Genomic DNA, 17768 nt, shown 5'->3' with positions numbered 1-17768 from the left:
AAATCCCCCATTATTAATTATTATTATTATTGAGTTTTTTTATTTTAATAGCCTCTCTAATCTCCCTGAGCATTTCAGAGTCACAAACACCATCCTGGTCAGGTGGTCCATAATATAGCTCTACTGCTATATTCTTATTTTTCAAACATGGAATTACTATCCATAGAGATTCTATAGTACAATTTAGTTCATTTAAGATTTTTACTTCATTTGATTCTATGCTTTCTTTCACATATAGTGCCACTCCCCCACCAGCACGACCTGTTCTGTCCTTCCGATATATTTTATAACGCTTCCTCAGCTCTCGTCCCCTAAAGCCCCTACTCTACTTGCGCTATATTGACGACATCTTCATCATCTGGACCCATGGAAAAGAAGCCCTTGAGGAATTCCACCAGGATTTCAACAATTTCCATCCCACCACCAACCTCATCCTGGTCCAGTCCACACAAAAGATCCACTTCCTGGACACTACAGTGCTAATAAACAATGGTCACATAAACACCACCCTATACCGGAAACCTACTGACCGCTATTCCTACCTGCATGCCTCCAGCTTTCACCCTGACCACACCACACGATCCATCGTCTACAGCCAAGCTCTGCGATACAACCGCATTTGCTCCAACCCCTCAGACAGAGACAAACACCTACAAGATCTCTGTCAAGCTTTCTTACAACTACAATACCCACCTGCAGAAGTAAAGAAACAGATTGATAGAGCCAGAAGAGTTCCCAGAAGTAACCTACTACAGGACAGGCCTAACAAAGAAAATAACAGAATGCCACTAGCCGTCACCTTCAGCCCCCAACTAAAACCCTTCCAACGCATTATTAAGGATCTACAACCTATCCTAAAGGATGACCCAACACTCTCACAAATCTTGGGAGACAGGCCAGTCCTTGCCTACAGACAGCCCCGCAACCTGAAGCAAATACTCACCAACAACCACATACCACACAACAGAACCACTAACCCAGGAACTTATCCTTGCAACAAAGCCCGTTGCCAATTGTGCCCACATATCTATTCAGGGGACACCATCACAGGGCCTAATAACATCAGCCACACTATCAGAGGCTCGTTCACCTGCACATCCACCAATGTGATATATGCCATCATGTGCCAGCAATGCCCCTCTGCCATGTACATTGGTCAAACTGGACAGTCTCTACGTAAAAGAATAAATGGACACAAATCAGATGTCAAGAATTATAACATTCATAAACCAGTCGGAGAACACTTCAATCTCTCTGGTCACGCAATCACAGACATGAAGGTCGCTATCTTAAAACAAAAAAACTTCAAATCCAGACTCCAGCGAGAAACTGCTGAATTGGAATTCATTTGCAAATTGGATACTATTAATTTAGGCTTAAATAGAGACTGGGAGTGGCTAAGTCATTATGTAAGGTAGCCTACTTCCTCTTGTTTTTTCCTACCCCCCCCCCAGATGTTCTGGTTTAACTTGGATTTAAACTTGGAGAGTGGTCAGTTTGGATGAGCTATTACCAGCAGGAGAGTGAGTTTGTGTGTGTATGGGGGTGGGGGGGATGTGAGAAAACCTGGATTTGTGCAGGAAATAGCCCAACTTGATTGTCATGCACATTGTATAAAGAGTTGTCACTTTGGATGGGCTATCACCAGCAGGAGAGTGAATTTGTGTGGGGGGGTGGAGGGTGAGAAAACCTGGATTTGTGCTGGAAATGGCCCATTAGATAAGCTATTACCAGCAGGACAGTGGGGTGGGAGGAGGTATTGTTTTATATTCTCTGTGTATATATAAAGTCTGCTGCAGTTTCCACGGTATGCATCCGATGAAGTGAGCTGTAGCTCATGAAAGCTCATGCTCAAATAAATTGGTTAGTCTCTAAGGTGCCACAAGTACTCCTTTTCATTTTGTACCCTGGTATTATTGTGTCCCATTGATTATCCTCATTCCACCAGCTTTCTCTGATGCCTATTATATCAATATCCTCAGTTAATACTAGGCACTCTAGTTCATCCATCTTATTATTTAGACTTCTAGCATTGGTATATAAGCATTTTAAAAACTTGTCATTTTTTGGCTGTCCCCTACTGCATGACGTAATTGAATGGAACTTTTTTTCATTTGACTAAGGAGATGTCATTTGACTGAGGTCATGCAAGACAGTATCAAAAGCTTTACTAAAGTCAAGATATAACACATCTACCACTTCCCCCCCATCCACAAAGCTTGTTAACCTGTCAAAGAAAGCTATCAGATTGGTTTGACACAATTTGTTCTTGACAAATCCATGCTGACTGTTACTTTTCACCTTATTATCTTCTAGATGTTTGCAAATTGATTGCATTATTATTTGCTCCATTATCTTTCCGGGTACAGAAGTTAAGCTGACTAGTCTGTAATTCCCTGGGTTGTCCTTAGTTCCCCTTTTATAGATTGGCACTATATTTTTCCTTTTCCATCTCCCCCATCGTCCATGACTTTTCAAAGATAATCGCTAATGGCTCAGATATCTCCTCAGTCAGCTCCTTGAATATTCTAGGATGCATTTCATCAGGCCCTGGTAACTTGAAGACATTTAAACTTATCTAAGTAATTTTTAACTTGTTCTTTCCCTATTTTAACCTCTGAGCCTACCTCATTTTCACTGGCATTCACTAGGTTAGACATTCAATCACCACTAACCTTTTTGGCAAAAACCGGAACAAAGAAGTCATTAAGCACCTCTGCCATTTCCACATTTTCTGTTATTGTTTTCCCCCCTCCTCACTGAATAATGGGTCTAGCCTGTCTTTGGTCTTCCTCTTGCTTCAATGTATTTGTAGAATGTTTTCTTGTGACCCTTTATGTCTCTAGCTAGTTTGATTTCATTTTGTGTCTTTGCCTTTCTAATTTTGTCCCTACATACTTGTGTTATTTTTTTATATTCATCCTTTGTAATTTGACCTAGTTTCTACTTTTTGTAGGACTCTTTTTTGAGTTTCAGATCATTTAAGATCTCCTGGTTAAGCCAAGGTGGTCTCTTGCCATACTTCCTATCTTTCCCATGCAGTGGGATAGTTTGCTCTTGTGCCCTTAATAATGTCTCTTTGAAAAACTGCCAACTGTCTTCAATTGTTTTTCCCCTTAGACTTGCTTCCCGTGGGATCTTACCTACCAACTCTGAGTTTGCTAAAGTCTGCCTTCTTGAAATCCATTGTCTTTATTTTGCTGTTTTCCCTCCTACCATTCTTTAAAATCATGAACTCTACCATTTCATGGTCACTTTCACCCAAAGCTGCTTCCCACTTTCAAAATTTCAAAACCAGTTCCTCCCTATTTGTCAAAATCAAATCTAGAGCAGTCTCTCCCCTAGTACCATTCTCTACCTTCTGAAATAAAAAATTGTCTCCAGTACATTCCAAGAACTTGTTGAATAATCTGAACCCTGCTGTGTTATTTTCCCAATAGATGTCTTGATAGTTGAAGTCCCCCATTTACCACCAAGTCCTGTGCTTTGGATAAGTTTGTTAATTGCTTTAAAAAAGTCTCATCCACCTCTTCTTCCTGGTTAGGTGGTCTGTAGTAGACCCCTACCATGACATCACCCTTGTTTTTTACCCCTTTTATCCTTACCCAGAGACTTTCAACAAGTCTGTCTCCTATTTCCATCCCAACCTCAGTCCAAGCATATACATTTTTAATATATAAGTCAACACCTCCTCCCTGTTTTCTCTGCCTGTCCTTCCTGAGCAAGCTGTATTCTTCTATATCAATACTACTTGTTGTCTTTCACCTAAGATCTCAAAGCATTTTACAGATATTAGTGAATTAAGCCTCACAACCTCCTGAGAAGTTGGTAGGTATCTGGGGACTCATTTTGTGATGGGAAGACCAAGGCACAGAAGGGATCAAGGCCTACATTTACAGAAATGGCTTCTAACTTTGGTAACTAGATACCCAGTTGATAATTTGTGCACCAGCAAATTGTCACAGAAACAAGTATTTGCAGATACAAACTTCTGTCCTCACAATGAGGGGCCAGACTCAGGTCCAGCTGAAGAGCGGGTCTTAAATGATTTGCCAAAAATTACATAGTGAATCAGTCTGCAGTATACTTGTAGCCATGCTGGTCCCAGGATAGTAGAGAGACAAGGTGGGTGAGGTAATAGGTTTTATTGGACCAACTTCTGTTGGTCAAAAAGGCAAGCTTTCAAGCTACAAAGAGCTCTTCTTCAGGTCTAGTGAGTCAGTGGCAGTCAGGAATAGACATAAGAACATGAGAACGGCCACACTGGGTCAGAACAAAGATCCCTTTAGCCCAGTATCCTGTCTTCTGACATTGGCCAACGCCAGGTGTCCCAGAGGGAATGAACAGAACAGGTAATCATCAAGTGATCCATCCCCTGTTGCCCATTCCCAGCTTCTGGCAAACAGAACTAGGGACACCATTCCTGCCCATCCTGGCTAATAGCCATTGATGGACCTATCCTCCAGGAATCTATCTAGCTTCCTTTTGAACCCCGTTATAGTATTGGCCTTCACAACACCCTCTGGCAAGGAGTTCCAGAGGTTGACAGTGCATTGCATGAAAAAATACTTTCTTGTGTTTTAAACCTGCTACCTATTAATTTCATTTGGTGGCCCCTTGTTCTTGTATTATGAGAAGGAGTAAATAACACTTCCTTCTTTAATTTCTCTATACCACTCATGATTTTATAGACGTCTATCATATCCTCCCTTAGTTGCCTCTTTTCCAAGCTGAGAAGTCCCAGTTTTATTAATCGCTCCTCATACGGAAGCTGTTCTATACCCTTAATCATTTTTGTTGCCCTTTTCTGAACCTTTTCCAATTCTAATATATGTTTTTGGAGATGGTACAGTATCTGCACGTGACCACATCTGCATACACTCAAGAATCCTGGCTCCTATTCCTAAACCGTAACCACTAGAACATACTCTCGTATATCTGGAGTGATTTTGGTTCATATCTATAGTATACACATAACTCAGTAGAAATATCTATGAGATCTGTAAGGATGAGGCTACAATGGAAGGGAAGAAGATGCCAGGAAGAAGTTTACCTTATCTCAGCAGACTCCTGCATAGTGAGAGCAGCCTGGTCCAATTGCTGAGAGCTTGAAAGAGGCATTGGAGCATTGCCAGAGTCTCTGTCAGGTGGTCTCACTGATTTGGGAATAGGTGGAATCAAAGCAGAACCTAATGACTTCCTCATCTTCTCATCATTGCAATGCAAGTACTGCCGGGAAGTCTGGAATTGGAAAAGTCCAGTGCCCACAGGGTTAAAGTTCAAACTGAAACAAGTAACCTTCACCCTAACTTTACAAAGCAGTTCAATCCAGCTCAGTGATTATGCAGAGGCAAGTGAGGTTTAGAAGGGAAGGCTGGTAACATGGGTTAGCACAGGCAGGAATTCATTGTTAGGCTACAGAGCAGAAGATCTCTGCAGAGATAGGGATTAGAGGGAGTGTAACAGCCAGCATTCCACTCTAATCACAAAAGAAAGTGCACCTTCTTCCATGCTCTGTATAGTGGACTAGCACTGTCAAACTCCCCTCTCTCACACTCCACTGAAGCCCCAGTCAAGAGGAAGAAGCTATCTGAGGGAGGGAGAATTGATGGCACCCCTATGCTCCCGAGCTGGGAGAGGGGAAATGAAGGCCCCTTTCTTACTGCTTTCCCTTCATTTCCCCTCTTGACTGGGGCTTCAGTGGAGTGTGAGAGAGGAGAGTTTGACATCTATCTAGGTATATTATTGTGCTCATCACTGCAGAAGCTATGCACCCTCCGCCTATCCTTCCTGTCATCCCCCTGCTTTGCCAGTGTAGTCTGGGAAGCTGTTGCTCTTTCAGCCCTGGTCTACACTAGGACTTTAGGTCGAATTTAGCAACGTTAAATCGATTTAAACCTGCACCCGTCCACACAGTGAAGCCCTTTATTTCGACTTAAAGGGCTCTTAAAATCGATTTCCTTACTCCACCCCTGACAAGTGGATTAGCGCTTAAATCGATGTTCCCAGCTCGAATTTGGGGTACTGTGGACACAATTCGATGGTATTGGCCTCCGGGAGCTATCCCAGAGTGCTCCATTCTGACCGCTCCGGACAGCACTCTCAACTCAGATGCACTGGCCAGGTAGACAGGAAAAGAACCGCGAACTTTTGAATCTCATTTCCTGTTTGGCCAGCGTGGCAAGCTGCAGGTGACCATGCAGAGCTCATCAGCACAGGTGACCATGATGGAGTCCCAGAATCGCAAAAGAGCTCCAGCATGGACCGAACGGGAGGTACGGGATCTGATCGCTGTTTGGGGAGAGGAATCCGTGCTATCAGAACTCCGTTCCAGTTTTCGAAATGCCAAAACCTTTGTGAAAATCTCCCAGGGCATGAAGGACAGAGGCCATAACAGGGACCCGAAGCAGTGCCGCGTGAAACTGAAGGAGCTGAGGCAAGCCTACCAGAAAACCAGAGAGGCGAACAGCCGCTCTGGGTCAGAGCCCCAAACATGCCGCTTCTATGATGAGCTGCATGCCATTTTAGGGGGTTCAGCCACCACTACCCCAGCCGTGTTGTTTGACTCCTTCAATGGAGATGGAGGCAATACGGAAGCAGGTTTTGGGGACGAAGAAGATGATGATGATGAGGAGGTTGTAGATCGCTCACAGCAAGCAAGCGGAGAAACCGGTTTTCCCGACAGCCAGGAACTGTTTCTCACCCTAGACCTGGAGCCAGTACCCCCCGAACCCACCCAAGGCTGCCTCCTGGACCCAGCAGGCGGAGAAGGGACCTCTGGTGAGTGTACCTTTTAAAATGCTATACATGGTTTAAAAGCAAGCATGTGAAAGGATTACTTTGCCCTGGCATTTGCAGTTCTCCTAGATGTAGTCCTAAAGCCTTTGCAAAAGGTTTCTGGGGAGGGCAGCCTTATTTCGTCCTTCATGGTAGGACACTTTATCACTCCAGGCCAGTAACACGTACTCGGGAATCACTGTAGAACAAAGCATTGCAGTGTATGTTTGCTGGCATTCAACCAAAATCCGTTCTTTCTCTCTCTGTGTTATCCTCAGGAGAGTGAGATATAATTCATGGTCACCTGGTTGAAATAGGGTGCTTTTCTTCAGGGACACTCAGTATAGCCCATTCCTGCTGGGCTGTTTGCCTGTGGCTGAACAGAAATGTTCCCCGCTGTTAGCCACAGGGAGGGGGGAAGGTTGAGGGGGTAGTCACGCGGTGGGAGGAGGCAAAATGCGACCTTGTAACGAAAGCACATGTGCTATGTATGTAATGTTAACAGCAAGGTTTACCCTGAAAGAGTGTAGCGACTGTTTTATCAAATGTGTCTTTTTAAATACCGCTGTCCCTTTTTTTTTCTCCACCAGCTGCATGTGTTTCAATGATCACAGGATCTTCTCCTTCCCAGAGGCTAGTGAAGCTTAGAAAGAAAAAAAAACGCACTCGCGATGAAATGTTCTCCGAGCTCATGCTGTCCTCCCACACTGACAGAGCACAGACGAATGCGTGGAGGCAAATAATGTCAGAGTGCAGGAAAGCACAAAATGACCGGGAGGAGAGGTGGAGGGCTGAAGAGAGTAAGTGGCGGGCTGAAGACAGGGCTGAAGCTCAAATGTGGCGGCAGCGTGATGAGAGGAGGCAGGATTCAATGCTGAGGCTGCTGCAGGACCAAACCAGAATGCTCCAGTGTATGGTTGAGCTGCAGCAAAGGCAGCTGGAGCACAGACTGCCACTGCTGCCCCTCTGTAACCAACCGCCCTCCTCCCCAAGTTCCATAGCCTCCACACCCAGACGCCCAAGAACGCGGTGGGGGGGCCTCCGGCCAACCAGCCACTCCACAACAGAGGATTGCCCAAAAAAAAGAAGGCTGTCATTCAATAAATTTTAAAGTTGTAAACTTTTAAAGTGCTGTGCTTAAAGTGTTGTGTGGCATTTTCCTTCCCTCCTCCACCACCCCTCCTGGGATACCTTGGTAGTCATCTCCCTATTTGTGTGATGAATGAATAACGAATGCATGACTGTGAAGCAGCAATGACTTTATTGCCTCTGCAAGCGGTGATTAAAGGGAGGAGGGGAGGGTGGTTAGCTTACAGGGAAGTAGAGTGAACCAAGGGGCGGGGGGTTTCATCAAGGAGAAACAAACAGAACTTTCACACTGTAGCCTGGCCAGTCATGAAACTGGTTTTCAAAGCTTCTCTGATGCGTACCGCGCCCTCCTGAGCTCTTCTAACCGCCCTGGTGTCTGGCTGCGCGTAACCAGCAGCTAGGCGATTTGCCTCAACCTCCCACCCCGCCATAAACGTCTCCCCCTTACTCTCACAGATATTGTGGAGCACACAGCAAGCAGTAATAACAGTGGGAATATTGGTTTCGCTGAGGTCTAAGCGAGTCAGTAAACTGCGCCAGCGCGCCTTTAAACGTCCAAATGCACATTCTACCACCATTCTGCACTTGCTCAGCCTGTAGTTGAACAGCTCCTGACCACTGTCCAGGCTGCCTGTGTACGGCTTCATGAGCCATGGCATTAAGGGGTAGGCTGGGTCCCCAAGGATACATATAGGCATTTCAACATCCCCAACAGTTATTTTCTGGTCTGGGAATAAAGTCCCTTCCTGCAGCTTTTGAAACAGACCAGAGTTCCTGAAGATGCGAGCGTCATGCACCTTTCCCGGCCATCCCACGTTGATGTTGGTGAAACGTCCCTTGTGATCCACCAGAGCTTGCAGCACTATCGAAAAGTACCCCTTGCGGTTTATGTACTCGCCGGCTTGGTGCTCTGGTGCCAAGATAGGGATATGGGTTCCGTCTATGGCCCCACCACAGTTAGGGAATCCCATTGCAGCAAAGCCATCCACTATGACCTGCACATTTCCCAGGGTCACTACCCTTGATATCAGCAGATCTTTGATTGCGTGAGCTACTTGGATCACAGCAGCCCCCACAGTAGATTTGCCCACTCCAAATTGATTCCCAACTGACCGGTAGCTGTCTGGCGTTGCAAGCTTCCACAGGGCTATCGCCACTCGCTTCTCAACTGTGAGGGCTGCTCTCATCCTGGTATTCATGCGCTTCAGGGCAGGGGAAAGCAAGTCACAAAGTTCCATGAAAGTGCCCTTACGCATGCGAAAGTTTCGCAGCCACTGGGAATCGTCCCAGACCTGCAACACTATGCGGTCCCACCAGTCTGTGCTTGTTTCCCGAGCCCAGAATCGGCGTTCCACAGCATGAACCTGCCCCATTAGCACCATGATGCATGCATTGGCAGGGCCCATGCTTTCAGAGAAATCTGTGTCCATGTCCTGATCACTCACGGGACCGCGCTGACGTCGCCTCCTCGCCCGGTATCGCGTTGCCATGTTCTGGTGCTGCATATACTGCTGGATAATGCGTGTGGTGGTTGATGTGCTCCTAATTGCCAAAATGAGCTCAGCGGCCTCCATGCTTGCCTTGGTACGGCGTCCGCACAGAAAAAAGGCGCGGAACGATTGTCTGCCGTTGCTCTGACGGAGGGAGGGGCGACTGACGACACGGCTTACAGGGTTGGCTTCAGGGAGCTAAAATCAACAAAGGGTGTGCCTGTACATCAAGGAGTATTTCAGGCAGGACTGCACGGAGGGTTCCAATAAGAAATGGTGCACCAAAGTTATCGTTGTTATTGGAACAAGGAGGTTAGCCTGGCCTCTGATTGATACATGGCTAGATTAACCTCGCTGCACCTTCTCTGTGACTGACTGCAGTGTGATCTAGACAGGGGAGGAGGAAAATGAGTCCAAAACAAATCTGGTCTATTTCTTGTTCTGACCCACTCCATCTATCCTTTACATCTTTGGCTGGCAGCAGACAAAAAAGGCGCGAAATGATTGTCTGCCCTTGCTTTCACGGGGGGAGGGAGGGTGGGAACGGGGTCCTGACGATATGTACCCAGAACCACCCGCGACAATGTTTTAGCCCCATCAGGCATTGGGATATCAACCCAGAATTCCAATGGGCAGCGGAGACTGCGGGAACTGTGGGATAGCTACCCACAGTGCAACGCTCCGGAAGTCGACGCTTGCCTCGGTACTGTGGAAGCGCTCCGCCGAGTTAATGCACTTAGAGCATTTTCTGTGGGGACACACACACTCGAATATATAAAACCGATTTCAAAAAAACCGACTTCTATAAATTCGACCTAATTTCGTAGTGTAGACATACCCTGAGACTTTCTGATTGTACTGGGATGAGTTTGGCTTACAGTCCCATGGCTGTACCTAAACCACCTACCATACACCACTGAACTCCAGCCAATTTTCTACTGCTTATTTCACATTCTGTCAAAATATACTTCTCTAAAGTCCATTTTTTTCCTGTTATTGCCCTTTCTACAGAGCCTCATCAGCCTTTCAGCCCTGACAATAATGTGATCACCGGATCCTAGGTGCGCTCCGATTTTCATCTAATTTATCATATCTGGCTCATTGTCAGCTATCAACTCCAGTACAACAGCCTACCTTGATGACAGTGCAATGTGTTGTGTATGAAACCATCCTGTACTATCTCCATAACAGACATACATTTCTATTGGAATGGGTCCCCTTCTGGGTCATCGATATTGTGACTGGGAGAGTGGAGGAATGGAGAGCAAACATTAATCCTTTCTTAGTTCTCCCATTATCTTCTTCACTGCCAATGAGCCAAATTAATTCCTGATGACAATCCAGTGAAACGAGTAGAATTACTCTAGGCATGAATCTGGCCCAGTATCTAGATAACTGAAATCCAATGCACTGGCCTTTTGATAGGCTTCCTTTGTTTCCAAAAGCATTTCCTAATCATCTTCCTTCTCCTGTGTAGTGAGGTCTCATAGCTATAACTCCTGTCACCCTTGCAGAGTCAACACAGTTAATGGAAAGGTTGCGGGATTGCATCTCTTCTAGGGTATCCTTAGTAGAATTGTTTGCAAAGTTCCAGTCAGTTACCTCTGTGCAATCCCACTGAAGGCAATGCAGCTACTGAATTAGCTACTGAGCTAATGAAGGGTCTTACTTGAATTCTAGAAACTTTATTTGAGTTGATGATGGACTTTTGGATTCCAGGTTGAGTTTGCAGGGCAGGCAGCTAAAGCAAACACCTTCATACTTCTAAATTTAGCAGCTTTGCTATGAAAATCATTGAGACACGATTGCATCTTTTGCTCTTTACACAATATTAACCATAAGAAACCACAGAAGCACAGTTGGGTCACAAATGCCCATGTTTACTAACTATATTGAAACATGCAAGACATTACTACATACATATGGTGCCTCTGATTGGTTTCTGGTGGCTTCTCCTCAAACACAGAACATGATAAGCACTATTTAAAGAGATACAACCCAATTCCTATACAGTACAGACACTAAAACCACAGCACCTCCATGATGCCACCTTTACAGAGTAACTTTTCATAGTACAACCACACTTCAAATAGGATCCTAGACTTTACCCACATCAGAGGAATCTCTTAGAGCTCTGCCAGGCACTAAATAAACTGCAAAGGAACTATATTTGGTTTGGTTCAGTTTTCTTATTCTATGCCCATTTACCTCTTGGGAAGTTGGAGTCAGTTCAGTGTAGGTCTCACCAGAGCCCCAGCTGACCATGCCATTCTCCAAGGTCGTCTTCTCCCTTTCATCTGTGCCGTTGACCTCTGGGAAGGTAGGGATGCTCTGAATGGGAGGCATGGGCTTGGAAGTTATCAGCAGCCTTTGAGAGGCAGATCTGGAAACAGCTGGCTTCAAGGCAACCTCCTTGGGGCCACTGGAGTCAAGCAAGCCTGCAAATCAGAAACATGTAGAACTAGGGATACTACCTTTTAGATCCAAGATAACAGAGATGTGACTCCAAATCAGGTAACTTTCTTCTAAACATGTAGTTAACCAAATGGTGAGAACTGTTCCCATAGACACACATTAATACAGAGAGGCTGCAGCCATCTGCAGTTGAGTGGGCCAGTCACATCCATCCAATTCCACAGAAATACCCCAGATAACATGATGGTTTTCTATGCTCCTCTTTACTGTTTGAAAACTGACATCTGGATTCATATGGATTAGGAAAACAAACTTTTAAACCCCTGTGAAAGAAAGATTAAAGCAGGTACAGGAAAGCGGGGAAAGGAAATATAGACAAGATGAATATATAAACCAAGCAAAAATAGTGGCTCCAGATAGTTAAGCTCTATTACAAAAATCAGTAACATAAACAAGGATGAAATTTGTCATTTTTTCTCCACAGGAAAGGAAAGTCTCCTCATTTTTGTCCTTGAAGAATGTTTTGACGCCTGCATCCACATACAGATCCCCTTATAAAATGGGATCTGTGTCCAGCCAAGCCACATATGTCCTCCCAACACTCTGGGTAAAACCTGGACATTGCTGGCAATTGAACTCAGTATTTGTCAGTGTCACAGTCTAACCCCTCTATTCTTGGAAGGGTTTTGTTTCATCAGGGACAGGAGGTAGGCACCCAGCTTTACCTCTGTGTGATGCAAATAAGCCCTCAGAGATCCTCCTCTTCTTGAGCTTGTCCTTGATCTGAGCAGTTTCCATGGCCACACTGCTCACCTCCAGTTCTTTGAGATCCTGTTTCAAGGTGGGGCTGTCCAAGCCCTCCAGAGAGGAAATAGCTCTGGGATAAGGTGGGCCACCATCTCCACTCCACAAGCATGACTGTTTCTTCATCTGGACTTGCAGTACAGAGTGAAGAGAGGCTGCAGGCCAATTTAAAGGCAAGAGTCAAATAGGTCAACCTCACTCATCAAGAATCCATTAGTCAATTTGAGACATTTATTTCTCTCTGGTTTTAGAGATCAATTTAATTTTATTTTCATTTTGGATCAAAATAATATGACCCTAGTGCTTGTGAAGAGTGCTGCATTGACTGACCAGGAGAGTGAAGCTGAGGGCCCCATCTCTAGTAATGAGAAGGGAGCATCATGGCCTCTCTGCTGGGACTGCCCTCAAGGATCCCAATGGCAGTGGTTTTTATTCAAAGGACTATGGACCATATTGGCCATTAGAAACAGGACTGTGCAACATGCACCAACAAACAGTCCTCAGATGGTCACAAGCAGCTGAATTCTATTAGCAAGAGGTCAAAGCCCGGCTACTAATCAGTGACCTTCAGATCTACTTAATGGCGGAAATTCCACAGGAGGAAGGGATCAGGACTCTACCAACAGCATTCTCTGACTTGTAACTAGTTCCTGGAATCATCACTCACAGTAAATGAAAAACAAAAGGGTAGATCTGGACACCAGGCTCAGACAGTGCCTCCCATTCCGTTTCTATGCGGCCTAGGCCACAGGTCATAGTCATTCTGTCCCCATCCTTACCTTCATCTGCTGTCGTCCATCTGCTTCCATACAGCTGCAAGTTTGAATCGATGCTTCCCCCTCGCAGTGATCTGTATCCGGGTTTGACTTTGGGGACACTCCCACAATACACTGCGACAGGGGCTCGGTACTTAGCTTTAAATTAAGAACAGTACAAATGACCCAAGTGTGTGGTGCTTGAAAAGAAGAAAAAAAAGAACAGCTGTCCCCTTTCACACATTACACATCAGACAGTGTGGGTTAAACCCTGCACTCCAGGCTCAGGCAAAAACTTCATTGTCTGCAGCCTCTCTAATCTGACACTCATTACTCGGGTATCTGACTGCCTTGCAAAATTACACAATTCCTTGTTAGTGATCTACCCCGTATTTCCTCTCCCTGCCTGACTAAGGTTGCTGAACGTCAAGGAGGTTGAGCTTTTGCAAAACTCAAACCATCTGGAAGGTTCACAAAACTAGATCAAAATTCCTTCTTTCCTTGTAATTCAAATCCCGGCTTTTTTCCTCCAAGAGAAACAATTAAAAAAAAAAGGAAAAGCACAAGACCAATTAATAACTTCTGTGTTTCTAGCTAGAGGGGGCCTGTGTTCCAGGTTAGCAGTCCCCAAAACTCATCTAACACATGTGGGTACCCTATCTACCAAATGCAGACCTATTTCTTGATTCAAATGTCCTCCTTTGCCCCTCTTTGCTCCAACTCCACCCTATATTTTCACTGGATTTGGTTCTCCTTTCTCCTCTCTGTTCCTTCTTCCAGAGGCTCCTAAAGACTACATAAACCCATAATATTTGAGTTAAACTTTCTAATCCATGATACTCACACAGATTCAAAATTAGGTAAGGCAGTTTTTCCCCTCCCTCATCCAGGCCAGCCTCCGCTACCTTTGCGCATCAAAGACAGACCATAAACTCTTGCAGAGTGCAAAAGAGCTGCCACATTTGCGAGCACAGTCACCGCCCCCTGGTATCTGGCTCACTGTACAGTGTTTGGAACACAGCACTCGCACACATGGTGCCCGTCCTAGAGCATGACAGCATTACCGGCACAGTCACAAGACTCCGGTTAATTTCCTCTGGGTAACCAGCGAGTGGATGGGATTGCAGCAATCCCCAGTTGTGGAGCTGCGAAAGGCAAAGAGTGCTAGCATCTAATCCAGTCCTTTACCTGCTGTGAAATCATCGTGTGTTGCCATGCGTATGAGCTAAAGGGCTCCTTTCAGCTGAGAGGCTACTTCCTGTTTCGATTTTCACTTGACCTGCTGTGACTGGTGGTACCTTCTCCTTGTAACGTCCAGAGGCCTGCATGGAAAAACAGCAGCATTAACATGGGTGACAAACGGTCTTTCCCTCACATTTCCCTTTCTAATGGTGTTCTTGCCTGGAACATATCAGAAAACTGATAAAGTCAAGGGAGAGCTTAAAAGTACTAACACAGTGGCTCAATGCCAAATTCAAATGCCACAATCTCCACCTGGTGCAAACCTGCCAATTTTATTTAGCCTTGCTCCAGGCTATTCCCTTACTTTTCTGGTCCCTATCACTTCAGTAATCCAGAACATTTAATGCTTCTAAACAAAGGGTAGCCAGCACACAGGTGGGAGTACAATTCCTCCAGCAGCCATTCTCTCCAAAGGTGTGCAGGCAAGGGGGCACAGAGGTAGGGCACTGTCTCTGAAAGGGTTGCCACTGAAGCATCCAGGCAGCAGACTGTGTAGCAGAAATTACATTTTCAAACTCTTGATGGCAAAGGGCCAAATTTATGCTTGGTGTAACTCCATTGTAGAGTTACACCAGGAATGACTGTGACCCAATATAAGGTAGGGCAGAAGGGGCAGAGTGGCAGATTTTCTTTTCTTTTTCTTTAATTCAACTGAATTTGAACATTAATGAAAGGTGCCTGATTAACAGCTGAAGGCTGGAGTCTTCTGTATATCCACAACCTAGTTATAGCGTGAGCAGCATCAGTGCTAGCTGCCCGTATCCTGCCCTCCCCCACCAATCTGCTTCAATCCTGATCTGCCTCTGGGGTTAGATCAGCCTTCTTGGCCCATTCGTGCTGAACTTTGCAGCTAGATCCCAAACCAGAACCTGAATTCTTCTGAATCCATCAATCCTGACTACAGCAGACAGAAAAACAGACCAACACACACTTGGTCCCACCCAGCATTTGCTGCGCCACTGGTATTTGTGGTATTTACTTCGGAGTAGAAAATAGCATGGTGAAGCCAACCACCACTGCACAGTCCATGTTGAATTTTAGTGGTGACCTCTGTGTGCACATTCACCAAAACCATACTCACACTCTCTCTATATATAGAGAGAGAGATAGAGATAGATAGAGAGATAGATACACACACACACACCAATACATACACACACTTTACATACACACACTTGCCAAGGGCTAATGCACCTTGGAGCCAATATTATAGTGTTCAAAGTCTAGCAGGGTGAAGGGTAGTTTGTGTAGAAGCAGGAAGAGTGGTGTAATTTAAAGGATTTACTTTCCAATTTTATTTAGCCTTGCTCCAGTCTGTTTCCTTACTTATTTGGTCCCTATCGCTTCAGTAATCCAGACAGTACTCTCCAGTTTATAACAGAGACTTTGTCATCTCTCAGAACTTTTTACTGCCTCTTCTTTAGACATTTTGGCCAATATATTGCAGTGTGAAATGAAGATAAATTGGCCTAAATTTTATCCACTGAAGTTGATGGTAAAACTCCCATTGACTTCAATGGGAGCAGAATTTTGCCAATGTCGAATGCTTTTGAAAATGTCATCCTTAGATGATATTAAAAAAAAAAAAAGCATTGAGAAAAGATCTTTGCTCATAGTAAGCCGACTGCAGCAAGGAGCCAAAGAAACCGATTCATTAAAAGAACTAAATACATATAGCTTGGTTGAACTCTGACTAAAGGAGGAGTGTGGGGGATAGCCAAAGTAATTTATTTATTAACGTATTCTTTCAATTGAAAACATAGCACAAAGAATGCCTGTACATGAGGTCCAGGAGCCCTACCATCAATTAAACTTGCAATCAATTAAAATAGCACCCTGCAGCCCAATACAATAGAAAATAAACAGACCAGCCAATAAACACAGGAGCAAAGGCCCTGCCCCTCTCCCGCCCAGACACTGAGCTCTCTCTAAGTGCACTATTGAAGCACTTGTGTACACTAGAAAAAGTGCCTGAGTTTAAGTCAGAGTTAACAAACATGTTTAACTAACTCTGGCTTAACCTCCACCACTTTTTCTATTCTAGACAAACCCAAATGCATGGCTTTTGCAGCTTGCCCATGAGATCAAAGAATTCAGGCTATTTTGGACCAACATGTGTAGGCAATGTGTGTAAGGAATGAGAGCAATCATTTCTAGTGGTGCAAAGGGCATAAACTAGGGGTTGTGGGCGGAAATGGAACATAAGAAAATGTAGGGTGAATATGAGAGAAATGTCCCAGTGGTAAGTTCTGCTAGACTGTAATTATCTCCCAAAGGAAGTAGAAGATGCCCCATAGCTTGAGGCATTTAAAAATGGGACTGAAAAATATCCTGGAAAGGAGTGTGGTCCTGGCTTGTATACCCAACTCTGCCACTGTCTTGTTGTGTAACCTTGGGCCAGTCACTTAATCTCTCTGTGCCCCAGTTTACCAGTGTGCAAGACTGGTTCAGTAAATGCAAACCACTTTGTTAGTGTAATGTGAAGGTTACACAGGCAATGCACAATTACACAGATCCACCCCTCCCTTCAGAGTGAAGGTGAGGTTAGGTAATTGCAACAGAAGCCAGGGTAACCCAGAGCGGTAGCTATGGTGAGACTCCACTGCTGCCCTGCAGCCTTTAGAAAGGACTCGGGGAGTAGGATTCTGCCCTTACCTGTCCAATGTGAAAAAACCTCCCACACCTCAAATCCATTCAAACTGGACTCATTGCAGGGACCAGGATTTGGGTCTATGATATTATAAAACCAATCCCAGCAGGACGAAGAAAATGAACACAAAGCAACTTCATGGCATTCTCCATCGCACAACCAGCAACAGCACTGCATGACGTCAAAACAATAATGCTAAAAAATCCCTTTTCTAAAGAGATAAGGAAAATTCAGCATTTGAACATTTCTAGGCCCTGCTAACATTTGGACAAACAGGAATTTATACTCCTTTCTAACTATGTACAACCTAAAAAGTTCATCCTCCTGGGATTCTTGTTTCCTTGGGATGAAATGAAAATGGAGATGTTTTCGTTATTATTTTTATTTAAATCTCTCTCAGCCCACCAGCCATTTCTGTGATGGTTTTTCAGTGTTGCAAGTCTACAGGATCAGTTGCAAAATACACTTGACTTTTAACCTCCCTATAAAGCTCTCTATGAACTGGAATTGGCTTGAATTGGGCCCCAAAGGTTAATGGCCGTAGGA

At 44.8% G+C, this 17768-nt stretch overlaps 1 protein-coding gene across 6 annotated transcripts in view; it reads right to left on the bottom strand.

Annotated features, from left to right (window-relative positions):
- TOGARAM2 (TOG array regulator of axonemal microtubules 2) overlaps positions 1-17768 on the bottom strand; it is a 96231-nt gene that overhangs the window by 37838 nt on the left and 40625 nt on the right. For 4 of the 6 annotated variants that reach the window (XM_073338625.1, XM_073338629.1, XM_073338626.1 and 1 more), the window contains exons 2-6: positions 14519-14652; positions 13355-13489; positions 12497-12730; positions 11565-11794; positions 5054-5241 (exon numbers count right to left, since the gene is read on the bottom strand). In XM_073338625.1, the coding sequence (XP_073194726.1) occupies positions 5054-5241; positions 11565-11794; positions 12497-12730; positions 13355-13489; positions 14519-14546 (815 nt within the window). In that variant the 5' untranslated portion in view covers positions 14547-14652. Of the gene's footprint in view, positions 1-5053; positions 5242-11564; positions 11795-12496; positions 12731-13354; positions 13490-14518; positions 14653-17768 lie in introns of those variants that run through there. The other 2 variants (XM_073338630.1, XM_073338631.1) reach the window with 2 other exon arrangements.

This window comes from Lepidochelys kempii, chromosome 3 (genome assembly GCF_965140265.1).
Source record: "Lepidochelys kempii isolate rLepKem1 chromosome 3, rLepKem1.hap2, whole genome shotgun sequence".
NCBI lineage: Eukaryota > Metazoa > Chordata > Testudines > Cheloniidae > Lepidochelys > Lepidochelys kempii.
The sequence above is the reverse complement of the archived record's forward strand: the minus strand, read 5'-3'. Positions and strand labels throughout refer to the sequence as shown.